Raw genomic sequence first — 21,484 nt, 5'->3', positions numbered from 1 at the left:
TTTTGCATAGTTATTTTACAAACAGGGATCACATTTACGTTTTGATTAATACTGTTTTCATAACTAAGTAACAGGACTCCAACTGCACAGTCTTTTAGGCCTTTGTGTGGGCGACACTGCAATACCTTAAGAATCTATTATCAATTAGTGTACAGTCTCACAATTAAATGATTTTTTGGCTACACATTTAAAATGAACTGAAGAGCAATTTGTACCAGAATTTAATTTTTATAAAATACCTTTTGGTTATTGTGTCAGGTTTTAAGAACATTTCACGGCCTTAGTCTGTCCAGTCGAATTCGTGTAACATAAGACAATCGCTGTATTTTAAATGTTAATATTTTTTTTCCAAAAATAGAAAACACTTTGTACATCCGTTTTTTTAATTGTAAAGTTTTTCATTTTTAATTTGTTATTTTACTTTATAACGATGACATTGTTAGAGTATATGAATTTAAGAAGATGCTTTGCATAGGGTGTAGTAAAGCCAGTTTTAAGATTGTGTAACTCAATAAATACTTTGTATAGTACGATATTCATCATTCATTTCCTAACCTCTAGCCAGTACAAGGGCCCTGGAGCCTATCCTGCAAAGCATCAGATGCGATACAGTTTGAACAGGACACCTGTCCACTGCAGGGCACACACAGACCATAGGATAGATAAGATCACTTTATTGGCCATATACAATTTCTTGTATTAGTAATTTGTCTTTTTGCATACCCCAACTTGCTCTACATGAGACACACAGACAGGGAGAGAAGCTTGGGGTCAGAGCACAGGGTCAGCCATTTATATGGTGCCCCTGGAGCAGGTGGGGTTAAGGGCCTTGCTCAGGGGCCCAACAAAGTAGGATTCCTCTGCCGGCCGCGGGATATGAACTGGCAACCTTCCAGCTAGAGGCGCAGATCCTTAGCCATAGAGCCACTGCATCTGCCCACCCCCATCGACCATGGCCAATTTTACAGAAAATAATTAACCAACTAGCGTATATCTTTGGACTGAGAGAGGGACAGGATGGAGGGAAAGCCACACAAACACAAACATACAAACTCCATCCAGATACCCCAGGACCTGAACCCTGGGCCCCTTCGCTGTGAGGCAGCAATGCTAATCACTGCAGGCAGCTTCAGATTCATTAAAGCTCAATAAAAGATAAAGATTCAAAAAGGATTATACCTGTTTGCCCTGTTTCATGGTATTGTACAAAACATTATTACAAATGAACTTCATTTTCAGACAAAAGGAGTTGAAAGCAAATCTGCTTCCTCTGTAAACTGTGTACGCATGTGTAAATCTGCAGATATTTGTTACGTTTTGTTAGAAACCAACACCCAGTGTGGTTTTATACTTTTGCTTCCTTTACCTTTTAACCTTGTTTATCCACTGTGGCTATTTATAGACTGAATTTGTATAAACATTTACAAATTCTGCTCTCAAAACTTAATGCTTACAGCTGCTTTTGTGTGATAGTCGAAATTAGCACCTTTCGGTGAGAGCTAAAATAAGGAAGTGCAAGGTTGCAGCTTTTATACAATCTGCTGAAGACACACTTGCTTTTCTGAACATGTAGAATTACAAAGAGCTTCTTTCTGGCTGTGCTAGAGGAGCCTGTGACCAACACTGAAGGCTTAAGCTTCCTGTCTATTGTAGCATTGTAATACAGTACAAGCAGGTGTAGTCATTTATTTAAATGAGGAAAGTTAACTTCAAATACACATCTGTTACTTCCCAGGCAGCCAGTTTAGAATAGGATTAAAATTGAATGCTTTGTGAGATGGCGGAATTGTACAAGTGTCCACGTATATAACGAAGCAAACAATACAATTGACACATAAAATAGGGCTAATTTGTGTTATTTACAAAAAAGGGTGCCAGATTAATTACTTTTGAGGATCCATATCAAATATTTTCTTTGTGTAAAAAAATAAAGTCAAATGAATATTGTAGTGTAAATATTTTCCTATGTGTATTTTTAAATTAGATGTGTACTGGAGTAAATGTTATTATTATCTGCAACCCCAGAAATGTGGTACATGTAGTCTATATCCAGACCTCATATCTTTTTCATTTAGCTGTGGTTTTAGGAAATGCCTTGGGTATATCATACATTTGCCGGTGTCACTAAAGGGCTTGGCAAGCCTTTCTGTCACTTATCTGCGTGCCAGAGCAGAAGGGGTTTTGTGGAGAGGATCTGACCATTTTCAGTTTTTATTCCCCAGCCAAATTGAACTGAACTCCTTCCAAAATATCAGCAAGACAGTGCCACCAGCGATCCATCTTATCAACATCAGCAAGACAGTACTACTTATGTAATTCCTCTTATCAAGCATGTTCTCACAGGGAGTTTCTGACTGTGCTTGTCTCTCCAGGTAGATCTCTAGCTCCAAATACACATTCAAACTGAGAATTTTTTAACAGGGCATGCTTTAACTGTAGCAGGATGTAACTGCGGCAATGGATGTTTTTGGTGACGTTTCTTATCATGTTCTTTAGAGTTACTAAACCCTATTAATTCTTGACATACAGTAGCATGACAGTAGCCTTCATGATATTTGCTTTTATTTTTCAGAAGTGCTACCTCTTTTCTGTATCTCTGTTAACATGTTCTCTTGACGTTTCAGAATGTGGCATTGTTTAACATGCTATTAAGAATAGCAGCATTGTTTACTGCAACTCTTAACCCACACATTGATTTTTACAACAAATCCCAAGGTTTTATACATAGCACACTATAGTTTCTATCATGCAAATTCAGTGTCTGCTGTTTTGTGGGTGCATTTCTAAGTAGTTGCACTCCGAATGAATACACTGAGTTAGAAATTGTTACATGAAAGGACTTGCCCAGACCCACATTTGAGGTCATCTTACACTTTAAGCTTTTTAATTATGTCATTTTGTTTCCAGCAACCGTGTGAAGAATCCAGAAACCAAGTAGATGATTTTTATGTTGCAATTCTAAAGAGTTTGGTTGGTAACTTCCCTTATGGTGGCTCAGAAAGTGAATGATACAACTAGACATTCAGTGAGAAAAGGTGACAGTGTCTTCAAACAGAAAGGGAACTTCAGTAGCACTAGGGAACTATTGAGTTTCACTGTATTAGTCTGGGTATCACAAGTTGTCAACCACTAAGCAAAACAGCTTTACACCACAGACATTTAGTTTGCTTCATCTCGTTGTGAAAGAGACTGCATTAGTAAGAAGAGCCTGATCTGGGAGAGAATGGTAAATGTTCGAAAAGGTAAGATAAGACTTTTAAAGTTTCGTGCAGGACGGTTATTTGGTCTCTTTCAATCATTTTGGTTCCTGTGATATTTTGAAACCTACTTTTCCTTTGACAATTGTTGGAAGTAAAACCTGTAAATAATGTATGATCTGTAAGTTAAACTTCCTTTCATTGTTGTTGGTTTTTTTTTGTAACACTTGCAATGGTGAAATTAAATATAGACTTGTTTTTTGGACTAAAGTTATATTTGGAACAGATCAAAGGCTTTCTTACTCACATTTCCCCTTTTAGGTTAAATTTTTACATTTGAGACCTCCAGGATCTTTTTTTTTAGACTTTTCCCGCATATGCTTTATATCTTCATTTCTGAACCTAATGGAGAAAGTGGTGCTTTCTTTCTTGTCTTTTCTTTCTGAAGTTGTCTTCCTTGTGACTAAATGATCGTATGTTTTGGTAGGTGCAGATAATTTACTGACAACAGGGATATGAAGAATGTAGTGCTCACTACTTTTTTAAAAGAAAATGGAATTGGCAGTGTTTATTCCGTTGCAGTTTTTGAATTTACCATTTCATAATTAACTTGATTATAGGGCTAAATCTCTCATAACCCTCAGCACAGATACTGTACTTCTACGTTGTACAGAACCAGGGGTTAAGAAAAAATATTTTTATAGACAAACCTACTTCTAGGGGAATTCCGGTTCCTGTTGATAATGACATATCCCTATCCCAAACCTAAACCACCAAAGTCTGCACTACAGGACATAACCCACATTTCACCTTTACTGATTCACATAGAAACTGTTGAGGAAAAATATCCCGTGTACAGCAGCATTCTGACGTAATTAAGAGAACATTTATTTCCCAGAAAATTAACCTTTGCTTGAAATGCTGGCCTCTCTGACAAATGTTAGGATTCAGGTATTCTACAGTGATGCTGTTTTAATAGTCGTTTCCTTCAGTGAACATATGAAATATATGAAGTATCATCTGTCAGTGTAGAATTGAAAAAGCATTCAAAAACTAGTTGTTTCATAATAAAAAGCTTTCAGAAACTGGTGAAAACCTTAGAAATAATGGTTATAATTAACAAGAATCATCAGTTTTGTTTAGATCTGAGGATTCCTGCACAGTCTACACTGCTAAACAGCCTTAATAGGAAAGGAATACATTAAAGAGAGTCTGTTCAAGCTATCATACTGTATGTAGTTGTCTAGCTGTCTGAATTGTTAGGGTAAATAAACTATTTGGTTCTCTCTTCCATTTTTTCCAGTTGTGTTTTCTGTTATTCAACTGTGAGCTATTTTTAAAATAGATTCTTTATCTTGGAAAAATTATCAACATGTGCTGATAAATCACTTTTTATTTGAAATTAAATTGCTGTGCTTGTAGAGTTTCTTCATTATTTTTCTTTCTATTTTTCACAAATGTTTCTGTTCAGTTTTTCTGTTGTGCCTTGTCATTTAATTTTACTAGTCTTCAGTAGTTAATGAGTTTCTAGTTATGGCTGAATGTTAAATACTATTCTTAGCTTACCCCAGTCTTCATATACTGTGAGTTATTTATAGAAAAAGACCTTGAGTTATTTTAAATTATGAGAACGGTTGCTACAGGAACTTAATTGACTCATAGCATGTAGAATACCAAGATATAGACCTGACATATTTTACGGAGTGCAGAATATGCAGTGTCAGGCTTAGAACCGAAACTAATTTTTGTACAGAGTTTGAGTTTGGATTGGCAGTATACTGTCCGTAGAGATTACCCTAAAAAACAGCTAGGTCCTTTCATCTATCACAAACAGAACAGAGAGACATTTCTAATGTTTGATTTTAAAGATCCTGTGAAGATTTATGAAAAATGTTGATGTGAACAATAAATGACAGAACTGTGGTCTGTAAGGAAATGTTGAAGTTCAGTGATCTGTGAAAGGGTGCTAGAATAAAAAACTATCCAGCAACGACTATTACAGGCATACTGCATAGTCTGTACGATTTATGTTGTATGTACAGTACAATGACTAGGAATGTTGTGATCTTAGGTCAGGGTTTGCCAACTCCAGTCATTGGAGTCTATAATCCGGCAGGTTTTCTTTGCGCTAAAGGTAGAAAGTCCCTGGAGAAATGTTAAACCGATTGAGTTAAGTTTTAACTGAACCCGTTCATTCCTTTTTCACAGACTTACACCACGGAAAATGTAAACAGAAATAGAAGTCATAACTAATCCTGGAACCTGAAGTCTAGAGTTAGGAACTTCTGCCTAAGCTATTGAAAGAAATGACAAACAGTAATTGTGTCTTTTACTACAAAGTTCCTATTCCTTGATTGGTTTCAGATAGCACAGTAATATTTTCCTGTATGTTAAAGCACTATGTACGGTGGCTTTCTTTCAAACCTGAAAGTTGGAAAAGCTGCCAAACCTATATTTTCCTTGATAGAAATAACACCAGGGGGTTCCTGTGGGGGTGCAGGTGTTATTCTTGTGTTGTTAACTAAAACAATTTCATAAATCCAGCATGCTTTGGTATGCAATAGGTGAACATTTTTTATGGTAAAAAATGGGTAAACTTCAATTGGCTGTCATCCTTAAAAAGTGGTGAAATAGGATTTTAGCAATAATTTATGCCATATGCATTACTTTTGGTTGTGTTTTGGAATTAAAGCAATGGACAATTCATGTATTTCCGAAAACCATTATATTTGATCTCTTTTTTAAATTAATGTACTGTATGTCCAGTTTTCCAGAATTGTTAAAATGAGATAGGTTTCACAGAACTATTTAGTGTTTACCTTGTTCATTTCTTTTTCCTTTTTGTTATTCATGAAAGAACCAGGATTCAGAATAATATTTGTCTAATATATTTAAATACTCGCATTTCCTTCAGTTTTATTTGCCTTATTGTCAGCTATCCTGTGATTACCCATGGCTAGCACATAGTAAATGTTTTTGTGGTTAAGGTTCTGAACATTACTTTTCAGAGTAACCATTACATCTGCCATTAAAATATTCTTACTTAGAGAATGATGTTGCATTAGTACTCTAATTGGCCTCTTTAAGCATTTTTGACAGCTTTCCATACAGTTAAGTCTATGATGTTCACTTTGCAATGTACTGTATTATACCAGTCTTTATTTGTTGCATATCTTAAATATGATGGAATCATCACTATGGGACTCTTGACAGGTACTTCTTTTCCTGTGCAGTCCAGGAACCCGATGGCATCACAATCGCTAACTTTCCTTCAACACTACTCTCTTAATTGACTAAGGTGGGTGGGGTCTTTATAAGGTTCTCAAGTGGGTACCCCTCCCCCACCTCGAAGAAGGCTTAATGGAGGAACCCAGTGTCCTGGGACCACCCTCTTGGGACACCACTCAGCTCTGCTCCATCTCCCTACAGTCTGTGCTAGTTTGTCAATGTTCATTCCTTCTTATCCAGTTCCATCTGGATTGCATCTTTGCTTGCTTACTGACCTCAGCCACTAACTTTTTCCTTGCTGCTCCTTCAACACCAAGCAAACCCAAAGCTCTCCACAGTGACTGCCCTACAAAACCCCTACAGCCAACTTCAGCTGGGAGATTCCATACCCTCCGTCAGGTTTTGCTGATACTTCAGGACAAGGGACTGATATTTCCTGAGCTTTCGCTCACGTGCCTCCTCTATCCACACCTCTCGTGTTACTAATAATTCAATGAGTGCTACCTGTTTTGCGCCTTTTAACGATGTCTGGCCTAAGAATCGTGCTGCATATTTCCTCTGGAAACTTGGGCTGCCTCTCAAGGATTGTCTTTTGCTGTTGCGAGGATCCCTTTGTCCTTTGCCTCCCTTACCATACCTTGTCCTGACCTGACAAAGCAGGTAAAATTGTTTTGGGTAAGTTGTTTTGACTTGCTCTTTGACATCTCTTATCTGGTTGACAGATGTGTCAATGTCTCGTTATACTGACACCTAAATTTCCCATCTAGACTTGTCTGGCCTTCTATACAGTGTGCAATTAGGACTCTCTACCAACCCCCATGTATGGAGGTTGGTTAATGTGGGAAAACATCATACAATAAACTGACTTAAGCAGAAATTTGATCAGTTGCTATTCCATGTTACAAATGTATTGCCAGGTGAATGATCTCTAATTTATACCATCACAGTGTTTCTAGCTGCCCTGCTTCTTCATTGGCACTGAATTAACTTCCTAAACCTCAACCTTCCTAATCTCCCTCTGTGCCATGCTCCGTTGTTCTGTTGTGTCAGCTGTCTTCCATCTAAGCCTGGTTATACACTACAGACCCGGCCCACTCTGGTTCACTGACCCCACTACTGTATATGGCCATGCTGCAGCCTTTCCTCTGCCTCCTTGAGTGCCTCACTGGCTACCAACTTGTGATCAGTTCTAACCACTGTTCCAGCCTTACAAAGCCTCTCATCCTTGCTGTCCCACAGCATCATGACTTGGCGTACCTTAGTTGCTTAAAAACTCTTCTACCACTGATATTTTTGGTTCTGGTAACTTGCTACCTGTGCTGTAGAGGCCAGGGGAACATCAACTTCTTGGAATGTCCAGCCATCGCTTGTTTTTTCACTGCAGTACCTCCACTGTTGACAGGGGTATCTCGTTGATGAGCAGAGGCCACAGGAGTCTAGCAAGAACTCTGTGTTAATAACACCAGGCCTTAAACGTGTCTGATATACCACTCCTCTCCAGAAATGTTATCCAAAGATCAGCTTGCAAAAGTATTTCCTTTACACTTTGCTTGTCACACATTGAGATGAGCTCTGTGCCATTTCCCCAAGCTCATTATTGGTTTCTCGCTGACAGGGGGAATGGTATCTTCTCAAATCAGAATTTGACAGATACCAAAATCCAGTTGTCCAAATTCTGGGACTGACTAAGCTGTATTTCAAGGGGCATCTTTAAATGCTCTAACTGAGGCCTGCTGGATGCCACTTGCCAAAACTGCTCCCCTGCTTGCTTTCTCTGCTGATTTCACGATGAGGTTAATTGCTGCTGAAACCAGAATGACTGATACAGTGGATCCAGTAAAGATGCCTACCGCCAACCTCTGCCAGGTGGTGGTAAAGTCCCCTGTTCATGAAGCACATGGAGGAAGTAGTCTTGAAGGAGCACTTGAAACCTAGCTGGAACATGGTGATCACCAGCTGAATTGTCTCAGATTACAGGTCATAATGACACTTGAACCTGTGCCCATTTTTGTTTTTAATATATGATGGCATGCTTTAATTCCATGAAAATTATAGTCTGTGTGCATCACAGCATGGCATCATGGAGCATGGAGCTTCTACCTTATGAAGAGTATTGGAATCTATTGTTGATATGGCCCAGAAGGTGTTTTTCAAAAGGAATTTATGTAATATTTGTAATAGTTAGGTTTTTATCTATAAGGATGTCCCACAAATTTCTTTTGTATTTTAATAATCTTAAACGTTTTATGTTCCTTAGATAAGCTTTTACATTGTATAGGTGTGTTTCAGATTACACATCTACAAATCACCAGAAGGGGGCAGGCTTGAAACAATTCATGGTGAATGGATTAAACTCAGCATCTGCATAGCTGCCTCTTTCACAATGACTTTTTAATGCAGCATATGAGAGCATTGGACACTAAAAATATAAACAATTGTATGACAAGGTCTTTCAAAGTGTGGTGAGCAAAAATCATCGCATGCTGTCACCATCAAACTACTACCTGAAATATGTACTTGGAATAATCTGTTTTAACAGTCTTCTAAATGTTAACACCTTCTCAATGTGAATTTGTTCTCAGCGAGGTCTGCTCCATAAGTGAAACCAACAAACATTTGTATATAGCAAATCAATAACAAAATGCATGCTTTGTTCATACTGAACTACAGTGGGAGAGAATAACTAGCTAAAGCCCAGCAGATATATACTCAAGATTTCTGTCAGGAAGATGATTTTTACTATATAATGATTTATAAATATAATATGTTATATTTTGTGTTGTGCACATAGGTCACTTATTTTAATTAAGTATTTTTTATATTTGCCATTTTTATCTTGTGTAGTTAATAGACTACATTGCAGACATCTGTATCTTTACACAGATTTTAGTCTAAAACACCACCCTTTTGTTATTTATGTTTTTGTTTAATAGGAGGCTTTCACTTTTTAAAAATTGAAATGACAGAAAACAAACAATGTAAGTGCTGAATGGAAATTCACCCCATTTTGCTAAACTAGAAATATGCAGCTAGCTGGTCAATAAAATAGAAAATAGAAAGTTTTTGTCATTCACAGTATTACAGCTTTGCTCACTCCAGTGTTATACCATTTACAAAATGTGTTCACCCTATTTGCATATTTAAGAATGTGCTCATCTACCAGGTAAAGGTGCACCTTCTGTTTAAAAATGCCATTTACATGTTGTATATTTGACAGCTACAGTAAAGGAAATAGTTTAAGTCCTTTATGATGTAGTTTTATATATATTTTAGACCAAGAGGCTAAAAGATACATAAAAGCCTCTTTAAAACAAGAGTTGTCCCAACAGGAAGGAAGTGCATTACTGCCAAGGAAAAGAAAGTCAGAAGTTATCTTGCAATTATGAGAAAATTATCTTGTTATTACAAGATGGCAAATTATCTCGTAATTACGACATAGCAGATTGTCTTAACATTCTAACCATTTTTTTCCTTTGACGGCAGCAATATGCTTCCATTCCAATTATATTTTTACATACAAAAATAATAATTATAAATAGTAAAGATGTTTTTTTAAAAAATATTCTATTCTATTTTCATTGATTGCCAGTAAAAGAAATCTCAAGATCGATTCAAACAGGAGTATCCAGGCCTATTCTACATTTGTAGGGAGCTTCTTTGTCATGGCAATATTACAGTATGTTGTGTAATTTAAATTGTCTAGTTTTCATCTGATTTTTAAGCCTGAAGGGGTTCATCATGGACAGGATTTGGTAAATAATGCAATTGGCTCGTCTTTAATTCTTAATCATTTTTATTATATTTTCTCTTCAAAGTTATTTCCACAAAAAAATGTTCCAGTGGGCAATTGTTTTCAGAGGCAGTACTGAAAACTACATACAGTTTTACAGAGTATACAATACTCGCAAGGAATAACTGCCAATTTGGATAAGAAGCTTTGCCTTAACCCACTTGGCTGAGGGCCAGCCCTCTGGCCATAGGACATGAGGAGAGAGCCAAGGGAAAGCTGTAAAGGTAGAGATGGGGTGCAGGAGGGATGCAGAAGGACGAATACAAGGAAGTACAGGGCTTTCTGTGTATTTGAACAGGAAGTGACATCATCAAGGATTATGAGTTAGAGGAGCAGAGGTGAAGGAGATACTTGTTGGTGTCATCCTCCCCGAAACTTCCATAAAAATACCATTATGCTTTGTAGTTTATTAACCTTAAGACAGCCTTCCTTGCTATCACAAAATACTGTTTTTCATTCTGATAGCTTGAATTCATGCAGAGCTGGACTAAAGATCCCTTTGAGACAATCTCAGATACTTCTCACCCCTGCTAAAACCACTGTGCCTCCTCTGTTCTTTATTTTCCTGAATAGCTGTTGAATTATGCATGGTCTTAAAAAAAACCTTTTAGTCTAAACTCTTTAATTTCTTTCGAATCCATTAAAGGAGATGGAATAGCATTTAGTTGCTTGCTTAAACTTTCAATGATCAACACTTCTCTCCCTCACACTGCCCTTTGAATTTGAATGAGATGAGGGCATGAGGTGGTTGAGCTCGTCTTGTATTATCTACAGTATGTTAGTAAAGGCTTCTAAAGATGAGTAATTAACCCTAGCGCTCCCTACAGTGGCTTGAAATGAAGCGGCGTTATCCTAAATATACTGGATTAAAACATCTAATATTGTAATATTGCTTTTTCCGAGCAACAAAATGCTCTTATTCTTGAATCTCTTGTTGCATTAACTGGAGCTAGTACAACTCTTGGAATCACGTGAAAGACTTAAAGCTAACACTAGATCTTTGCATTGGCCAGTGACATCTGAAGGCCACATACATGAGTCCATGACAAGCAGCACATCTTTAAGTTAAGTTTATAGGTATTCAGGTAATCAGTACATTATGGAAAGCAGGGTAGATGAAGAAAGCTGCATATACTGTAGGTTTGGACAGTGATTTAATATGTGCATGGAAATTTGTAATCTACAAAGTCTGTTTTCCTTAAGGTATTACGCACTGTATTTGAATAGCTGTAGTCACCTGTTGGGACAAATATCTGGAAAGGTAGTCCTACAGGTGCCTGTCTTAAGAAACATTGTTTTTCAATAGCAAAACCACAACCAGGTTTATGGAATCGCTTGTCATTTTTGTTTAACTACTGGAGACGCCAGACAGGTCAGGGAGTTCCACATCCTGCAATTCAGTCAGCCATCTCCAGTAAGTAAGACTAATAATGGAAGCTTTAACAGCATGAGATAAGCCACACAGGAGCCTCTTAGTTAAAGAGCTGTAGCAAGACGGCTCCATTATTTTTGCAAAGTGGACATCCGCCAAAAGAATTCTGGAAGGAAATTTTAGAGTTAAAAAAATTATATCAACTTAAATTTCTCTTTCTAGTTTCTAACCTTTCAGATTGTTTCCCTTGTACTCTATAAAATAATTTGCATTAAAGGGGAAATTGTCTTTTCCGACGGAACTCAGTTCTTAGCATCTCATTTGTGCCTGAAAGTATATGTCTCAATGTGTGAAACAACAATGTTTTTTTTTAATATATGCTGTATAGCCAACAGCCATATCACCCTGCAGCTCTCAACTGTCTACCCACTGGCTACCCACTGAAGCTAAGCAGGTTGAGCCTGGTCAGTACCTGTATGGGAGAACCTCTTGGGAAGCTGTGGTTGCTGCTGGAAGTGGTGTTAGTGGGACCAGTGAGGGGCACCCACCATACAATCTGTGTGGGTCCTAATGCCCCAGTATAGTGGCGGGGACACTAAACTGTAGTGGGTGCCCTCTTTCAGATGAGACGTTAAACCAAGGTCCTGACTCTCAGTGGTCATTAAAGATCCCTGAGCATTTCTCGATAAGAGTAGGGAGTTATCCCAGTGTCCGGGCCATATTTCCCACCTCGGCATTTATCATGGCATCCAAATTGTCCCCATGTACGATTGGCTTCCACTTGCCCTGTGTTGGATTGGCACCCCATCCAGGGTGGACCCTGCCTTGCGCTCGTTGCTTGCCGGGTAGGCTCTGGCTTCCCGCGACACCGTATGGTATAAAGCGGTTTGGCAAATGACATGACATATATTGTATCTGTTATTTTTCTTATACAGTACCCTTCCAATTACCAGTAGTCAGTTGTGTGTTTTTCACCTCCCATACTGCAGCTGCAAACCTCACTGCCATACATCTGGGAGACTAAGGAGATATAGGCAGTCTCCTCTGACCTGCCCACATTTGAGCCACCCTAAAGATGAGTGGCTCAAATGTGGGCATCACATCACAGGCCACCCAGCCCTGCAGCAGGATGACATGCTAACTAATCCCACTCTACCTTCGGAGACTAATTGCATGCCGCCACTTGGGGAATCGCAGTCATAGTCAGCTATTCAAGCTGAAATTAAACCCTAAAACACCGAGGAGAGGAGAGGAGAGGAGATAAACACGAGATATATAAGTCCTTCACAACATACATCGACAAACTGTTTCATTTTGTGCATTGTGGTTCTGGAAAACAGATTTGGTGTCAATGGAGGATGGATATAATAGCTTACCCAGTTCTACAGCAACCGAGCCAGCAAAGGGCTGTTTTACGCAATTCAGGATTACCCAACTGTGGCAAATGTGAAGAACAGCTGAGAATATCCTGGTAACATTTGGGGGAAAAGTAGATGGGGAAATCCCAGTTACATTCAGGAAGTGGCATACTGTAGCTGAGATGTAAATGAATACCCCTAAGGTCATTTTTACCACAATAACTGCTCAGGAGCTCCTCCAGTATGTGGGACTTTGACATTTATAACATCTCTACTGAAACTGCTAAAAAGTTCTCCATGTCTGCGTGAATTTTGGAGATTCCTGTAGTTCCACTATGCCGTGACAATGTACGGTATGTGCTCTTAAAGGATGTGTCTAACCACACATAACTCACTCTTCCTTGAATGTAAAATACTCTCAGCAGAGATACAGTATGATTACAGAGGTGCTGAGAGAGGTCAACAAATGCAAATATGTCCTTCATATGACTCCCTGAAAACATTCATTTGTATGAAGCACATCAGGAAGTGTGCTGTTTAGTAAAGTTACCCTCTGCAAAAAAAATATTTCCAGAGAATTGTCTTTTCAGGATAATAATGTAATCAGTGCTCTTCTACAGAGGTTTTAGCATAGGATAAAGAGGTTCAATCAATTAATGCATGTGTGGGTTTGTTGAGGGCCGGAAGGCAGAGGGAGAGTATGAGTGTGTCGTTATTTTTTATTAAACTGATAAAATACAAAAAATAATAGTTCATACCTTGGAGGATACAAAGGAAATACTGTTTAAACATAACCAAGGATAAACTAATAACCTGTACATTTTTTTCACTAAAGAATATTGTACTCTTTCACTTTAAGGAGCACAAATGAACATATAGTTAATGGGCTTGTTTTTGAAGACAAACAAGATGTACTGTAATGCCAAGGCTGGTTTTGTCATACAGTAGGTAGCTGGGTAAGATCCATACCAGAGCCACAGCAGCTCAAAGCCCCAGGTTTCTGTAGCATTATTAAGGCAGGCATGACACCCCCCTGGATGGGATCACTCCCTACTGTACAATGCTGGTCCCTACTTAGACAGCTGGGTGGACTGGAGAAGCTGGGCTAAAGTGCCTCTCTCAAGTGTACGACAGCAGGGACTGGAGACTCAAACCCACAACCTGTCAGTCACAAGTTCAACATCTTATGCACCATGCTGTCACCCTGCTTGAAAAATAATAAATTTCATATTTTAATGTCTAGCAATCTGAGTTGTTCCCCTTCATAAAAGGCACCAGGACTGATGCAGGAAATAAACATTAAATAAAAAAATGGTGCAAATATTCTGAAAGAAACGTGGCCCATGGCCTGAAGCAGGTCTAAATTATCATGTTATAATACACTTTGTTTGTTCTCTTTGATGTTACTCTGTTGAATCTGTATATGGATTTGTGAAGATGTCATGATCTCATGTATGTGCCATACAAGCGTTATTGAGCGCTTCCTCAATTCAAACTTGATTCATCCCAAACAGTCTGCATCAATCTCCCAGCAGATGAGAAAGTTATTCTTTTAAATCTAGGAAACTAAAAAATAAGCCTTCCAGGCTTCCTGTGCTGAGGAACACAGTGGTGTCAAAAATATTTGTTTTGCTATTTTGCTTTGAAAACTATTGAAAATTGATAGAAGAATAATAGAGAAAATGCAATCTTTTTCTTGTGACTGTCTTGATTAAAAGCAGATTCTCACATTTCTAAGAAATACTCATCAGTGTAAATGAAGGTTGACAGAGGACTTTTCATTTGCGCTTCATGTCAGGGCTGGAAAGTCTTTTGCTATGGGACACAGCCCACATGATAAAGACATCAAGCTGGAACATGTGCTGTCTGGTCTCTGGAGACACCACTATCTTTCATCATTTGCATGTTTTCTGGAATGTCAATTAAGATCTACCCTCTTTCATATTGCTTTTTTCTTTGGAGGTTTGGAAGTGTATTCAAAACAAACTCTGTGAGACTTGGTGAACACAGATTGGGAAAAGAAGACTCCACCTTTCCTGACATGAACTCTAAGCAGTGTGAAAGGTTGTGATGACAGAGCCGATAAAAGCTGCCCGGAAAATTAGTCTTTAGTCTTAGAAAACACCCAGGGCTTTTCTCTCTCTCTTTCTAGCTGCTTTATCTAGCAGGGGATCCCACTTTTCAAATAATTGCTCTCAATAAGGACTCTCAATACAAAATGTAAAGTTTATAATTATTAATACTTTAAATATTTATTGGTATATATTATGGGAGGCACAGTGGGACAGTGGTTAGCACTGGTGCCTCATAGAGCTGTAGTTCTGGGTTCAATTCTGAACCTGGGGTGCTCTTTTTGTGGAGTTTGTATGTACCCCTGTTTTCAGATGGTTTTCCCCCAGGTGGATTCCTCTGACATCAAGAAAACAAGCTGGAACATGTGCTGTCTGGTCAATGGAGACACTACTATCTTTTGTTATTTGCATGTTTTCTGAAACTCGAATTAAGATCTGTTCTCTTTTGTATTTTCCTTGGAAGTTTTGAAGTATATTAAAAAACAGACTGTGAGTCTTAGTGACCCAGCAACATACTGGTAGGTTAATTGGCTTCTGGAAAAAATTGGCCCTGGAGTGAGTGAGTCCTATGTGCAGGTTTTTAAAAAGTAAAATCCCACATACAAACTTCATTTTTTGTCCAGAAAATAAACTAGGGTTTGAAATGGGTGAATGACCCGTTTTAATATTAAAGAATACACATCCGACTGCCTCATTTTATCGTACCCATTTTTATTAACTACCATCATATATTAATAATAATTGCTGACACTTATATAGCGCTTTTTCTGGACACTCCACTCAAAGCGCTTTACAGGTAATGGGGACTCCCCTCCACCACCACCAATGTGTAGCATCCACCTGGATGATTAACATCATTGATTGCCTTCAAGGGGTTTTCAAAGCCTTGTTAATAATCGGAATGTAATTTATTTAGAAGAGAATATTTTGCATTTATGTAAACTACAGATTATTAGAAAACAATATTTTAGGTTTGCAAATTTCTTACGCTCGCTCTTACGTGGATCCTTACTACAGAAAATTTGTTAAAAAAGATTTATTGATCTAGAAAATGGCATCTGTGAAATTGAGAACTAAAAACAAGTTCATATTCCATTATTTTTCAATATAATACAGTATAATGATTTATACATGTGGACCAACCGTGTTTGAAAGGGGTAACACGGTAGAAAACTTTTATTAAAACTGCGTTTTAACTGTAGCATGTAGTTCTATGAGGAAAGGATGTTGACTTACAAAACAGTACCGCCTCGATCACTAAGAAGAGTTTACCTTGAAAAAAAATGTGATTTGAAACAGCTGCCAGGAGTACCCGCCCACTTCCTTAGCAGAGCACGATGCATCTTAATTCGGTTTATCCTCAGTACCGAGGAGGCAGAACAATGATGATTTCCTCTGGAGCCAACAGAGAACACAGTCTGATATGATGTGCGCGGAGTAGGTAGCGCTGAAATGGACAGTCTTGTAGGGCCACTTGCTGCCCAATATTTCACCATGGGGTACAAGCCAAAAGGGAGTAGCCAGTGCGACCGTGTCACCATGGGAACAACCGGGAAAGAAAAAGAAAATACGTGAGTCACCAATAACTTTTTTTAGTTAATGAAGTTCGGATGTGGGTGCTAAAATAAATCGTAGTCTAAGTTTTGTTGCACTGCCTTGTCTCTCTTGAGCTTTCCGTGAGACATCAATTACCTTGCTAGTTCTGAAGGTAAATAGTTATATTTAAGCAGCCGCAGCTTGAGGGACATTGAAATCTTGATATTATCGCGGTATGCCTCGTTTTTAACAAAGAATTAAGTTGTGTTATTTATAACTGCGTTTCCTCTCTTTTTAAAAATAACACATGTATAAAAAACTGTGACGTGTAAACAAAGAAGGGAAACTTGCGGATTCTCCTAAAGTTGGTGACATGGTCACGAACAAAGAGAGACTCAAGAACTTAGCAAATTATTAAATATAGACTTACCTTATCTTGTTACGTACGCAGAAAACAGGTGATTAAGTTGACAATACAGTTAAACGTCAGACTGAAGTCAGTACTTAAGTAATATTTAACTCGCTAAAACTTGACGACGGCTATATAGTACTTGATACGGTTGGATAAACTCAGACTTAACCAGAGGTATTTATGTTACACACGCCTATAAGTATATATTTTTAGAAACAGTTATCCTAGATACAATATATAAAGAATAACAGGATTTGGGAGGGATGCATTTTTGTCAATAAGGAGGAAAGTTATTATTGTTTAGTTCCGCAATTCCTAATGCCACAGTATAATAAATCACTCCTGTAAGGACTAAGGTCAACACCTTCTGAAATTATGAAATAACTATCTTTAAAACATCTTTCTATACGGCTAAATATGTGATTTGATGGTTTTGTATTGGCAGGCTCCCCATCATCTTTACTAATGGTTTATACCTTGAATCATTTTTGTTTTTTCTTTTGTTTTTAAAAAAATACATTTAATTCCATAGTGGCTTGGAAAGGACCAAGTCACATGTGCCTTTAGGTGCTGTATAACAAAGAAGTCTTGGTCACCAACAGAGCTGACATGAATTAGAACCATATTCCTTTCTGTTTAATTTAGATGCACCAGTAATTTTGTATAGGCTGCATCTGTTTGTACTATCAGATATGTGTAAAAAAATTAGAAGTAGCCTCATCGTTTTCAGAGAAATAAAGAGGCTATAAGTATTTGTGTCTGTAAATGACAGTTATAAGAGAATAAGGCAGAGGTGACAGTCTTGGAAAACAGGGAAAATGAGATAAAGTGCAAATGAACACATCTTTTACCTGTTGAAAAAGACCGTTGCAAAACTGTAGTTGCTAAGTCATTACCTCAGTTTCATTATCCTGGTGCAGCTGGAATGAATAAACAGCTATTTGTAAGGATATTAGTAAATTCATTATAAAAGTCTATACCCTTTTAATAACATCAATAATAATAGTAAAACATTTGCAACAGTATCTTTAATGATTCAACAGCAAATGGAGTACAGTAGTGATATCCATATAATTACCAATCTGAAATACAGCATCTCTGTCAAATACTGCGCTATTAAGTTGGAGAGTGAATTTGTTTGCAAATCGGTTATGATTTAGCTAAGGTCATAAATGACATTTGTTGTCCTATCCCATCTGCAGGCAGCTACTGTTTTAACTCAGAAAATGTAGTCGATATGGAACAACTTGTTGGTATTCAGATAAGAGGTAGAGGGGTTGAAACATGCTGTTAAAACTGAAGTGTGTCCTTCCTTTAGGCAGGGATGAGCATGATGGACAAAGTGATATGGGGAACCTCACATTGGTCCTGTCTGCATTGTGCTTCCTGCTGTGCAGTGCATTGTTTTCTCTGCTGAATAATTAGTAAGGAATGTCCATAAAAACACCAGTTTACATTCTCCAGACAAGCAATATATCTTAATGCCACACAGTTCACTTGGTGAGGTGTTTTTTCTCATTAAGACTACTGCATTGATCCCTAAATATCTTGGGTTTCTTGAAATATTATCCCCTATTTCTTTCCACATTTCTGATAAACTCTGCCTCTTCACAGCCCTGTGGTTCCTTCTGTGTGTTGTTTGCATGTCCTTACTTTGTTTGCGTGGGTTTTCACAGGTCCTTTAGCCTTGCACCCCCCAAACACACGCCAGTTAGATTAATTGTTACCTCATAAGCATCCCTGCGTGCACGTGCCCAGCTGCGGACTGGCATCCTGTGTGGGATGTGGTCTCACCTTGCTGCCCTGTGTGTGCTGATCTATGCTGCAGATCACTGCAGTCCTCTATAGGATGAATTGGTTATGGATGAGGATTGGATAAGGACTCAATCGTATGAGGTCCTTGAGTAAGAAACTCCAGACAAACGTGGTTCACAACAGAACATGTTTTGTAGCCCTGTTCGTTGTGCACATACTGTAGTATGATTCAAGATGGGGTCCATTGCAATGGTTAAATGTGGATATACTGTAATTTTAACAGTTTAATATTATCCTATATTTTTATTAACTATTTAACAGATGCCTTATGCCAGGATAGCTGATAAAATAAATGTATGAAAGCTCAGTGCATGCATGGAAATAAATGCACTGCATTCACTTGAAAGGATGTTGCCTCATGGGTACAAATAGCAACTTAACAGGTCTGCCTTTTTCTAGGCAATGTTTGAGAGTGAGAAACAAAAGGGGTCAGAACAAGAAAGTAAGAGCAATGAAGTAGAACTGCTGTTTTATTTGCCATTGGAATTACGAATTAGTAACATGCGCTATTAATGCAAATGCTTTAGGTACACTGAAATCAATTATGTGACTTTGCTTTCTTACTGTTAAACCTAATGTTATGAATGATTAATGATTTCTATAATGGACGGTCTACATATCAAGCCCTAGCATGTACAAATCCTAGGTGGGCACACTGCTGTCATACAGCTGACCAAAAGGTACTGTAGTTAATTCAGATTATGCCAGTAAAATGTTCAGGTGTGTAATAGGGACACATGGAATTTACTTTGAATAAACGTTTCAGATAAATACATCCATCCATTTTCTAACTGCTTTGTCCTGGCAAGCAACAGGCACAAGGCAGGATACACACTGGACAGGATGTCAGTCCATCGCAGGGCACACACAGACACAAACATACACACTGTCACACCAGGGTCATTTTTCCTAGAAGTCAATTATCCTGCCAGCATTTCTTTGGGCTGTGGGAGGAAACCAAGAGCACCTGGAGGAAACCCATGAGAACTGCACAACTCCACAGATTTCCTCTCTAGAGTCCTAGAAATTGAACTCGGGGTCTCAGCATGTTAGGTAGCAATGCTTACCACCATATTGCACCCAGACTACTACTACTAATAATGTTTTCATTATAATGTATTCTACATCTGAATTTCCCAGTTACATAAAGAAAACAAACAGCCATGTTCACACTGATTTCACAATGGCATACTATTTCTAGTAGAAAAAGTATTATATTAATGAACAATAATAGGCAACGCTTGTAAATGCAAATGTTTGTCCATAGTTTACTTCCAACAAAAGCAGACTTCATTTTGTTTAAAATAAACAAAACATAATCTGTGCATAAGCAGAGTGTCATTGTCTTTGACCCCCTTATCTGGGTTTCTTGACTCTGTGCTCCTTGGATTTGCATATGTGATGTCCCTTTAACGGCTACTGTTGTGTTTGGTTGGTTTGCCAGTGGGAGGCGATGGCTCCCACCAGCCCAACTCCCACTGTCTCCTTTCATGTCTTTTCCATCCTCTGACCAGCCCTGTGCACTCATGCGAGCTTCGGCCGAAGTGGTGCGCCCTCACTTCTCTCGCCTCACCTGCCTACCTCTGTTATTTCAGGAGGCTCTTGCAAGGATGTCCTGCCATCTCTAAGTTCTCCCCTCACCTGAGGCCTAATCGTCACCGCGTCAACAGGCCCAGCCTGGCCCAGATCAACCAGGTCAAAGTCATGATGTCTCTGGGGCATTTGGCTAAGGGGGCCAGCTTGGAGGAGCTCATTGAAGCGTGCATCCAGTCATTTGGTAAGTGAGCTTTGTTTCATGTGTTGTCCAAAAAGGTAATTGTCAAGTGAAAGACATATGAGGGTTTGTCTTGTTTGCATTAAGAAATACTGCATCTTGCTGTTAAGGATCTAGAATTATTTCAGTTACACATTTTGTATTTGTATGTTTAATACAAATGTGTGTGTGCAGGTATATTTGTGTACCCACTCATACTGTACAGTCATGTACAGCCAGCAATACAGTGCTACTGAGATTCAAAATCAAATTAGGATAAAAACAGATAAGGGCTTTTTGGGCCTCTCCCCCCCCCCCCCCAAATAATATGTATTTTCACAATGTGGGCATATATATATATATTCCTGAGCATTAACCAAGAGTCTTAGTCTCATCTGTCTGTGTTTTACTATTCTTATTTAATGAACAATATGGGAAAATATTGAACAATATTTTTTTTTCTTCAAATAAAATGTATTTGACCCTCAGTTTTTAAGCCATCAAAAACGGTAAAATATATTAGTAATAACTAATTGTAATATATAATGTAAAACTTAGCACACAGTACTAAAAGCATTTTGGGTGACTACAGCAGCAAGAACATTAACTGTTATGCAAGAATGTCATGTTACGAAGTAACATTAGACCTTTGTTACAGTACTTAATTGTGGTGTTTTTAATGCCTTTCAGCATATTAATACATGAAGATGAGCTGGTTTAGGGGACCTAATTGATCTTAAAGACAGGGTCTAATGGTTTGCTTATAGAAACATGTTCTATAAGAATGTTTGTATAATCATTCTCTGTCGCTATTGCTTTCTGTGCCACAGGTATTGCAGAGTTTGTGATTGGACATGTCTGTCAACATTGTTTCATTTTTGTGGGCACTTTAAAACAATATCTTTTGCAAATTCTCTTCAGACTATTTCCTCAATGATTTTTGTGAGGAAA

The 21,484-nt window shown here is 38.2% G+C and overlaps 1 protein-coding gene across 4 annotated transcripts in view; it reads left to right on the top strand.

Annotated features, from left to right (window-relative positions):
* Positions 1–2,975: 2,975 nt before the first annotated feature.
* LOC102683591 (RAS guanyl-releasing protein 1) overlaps positions 2,976–21,484 on the top strand; it is a 51,332-nt gene continuing 32,823 nt past the window's right edge. The window contains exons 1-2 of one of the 4 annotated variants that reach the window (XM_015350835.2): positions 2,976–3,242; positions 20,376–20,557. In XM_015350835.2, the coding sequence (XP_015206321.2) occupies positions 20,485–20,557 (73 nt within the window). In that variant the 5' untranslated portion in view covers positions 2,976–3,242; positions 20,376–20,484. Of the gene's footprint in view, positions 3,243–16,341; positions 16,589–16,665; positions 16,726–20,375; positions 20,558–21,484 lie in introns of those variants that run through there. The other 3 variants (XM_015350834.2, XM_006632499.3, XM_069193282.1) reach the window with 3 other exon arrangements.

The sequence above is a fragment of the Lepisosteus oculatus genome, chromosome 8, assembly GCF_040954835.1.
Source record: "Lepisosteus oculatus isolate fLepOcu1 chromosome 8, fLepOcu1.hap2, whole genome shotgun sequence".
NCBI classification, from domain to species: Eukaryota; Metazoa; Chordata; class Actinopteri; order Semionotiformes; family Lepisosteidae; genus Lepisosteus; species Lepisosteus oculatus.
This window is presented reverse-complemented; position numbering and strand designations above follow the sequence as displayed.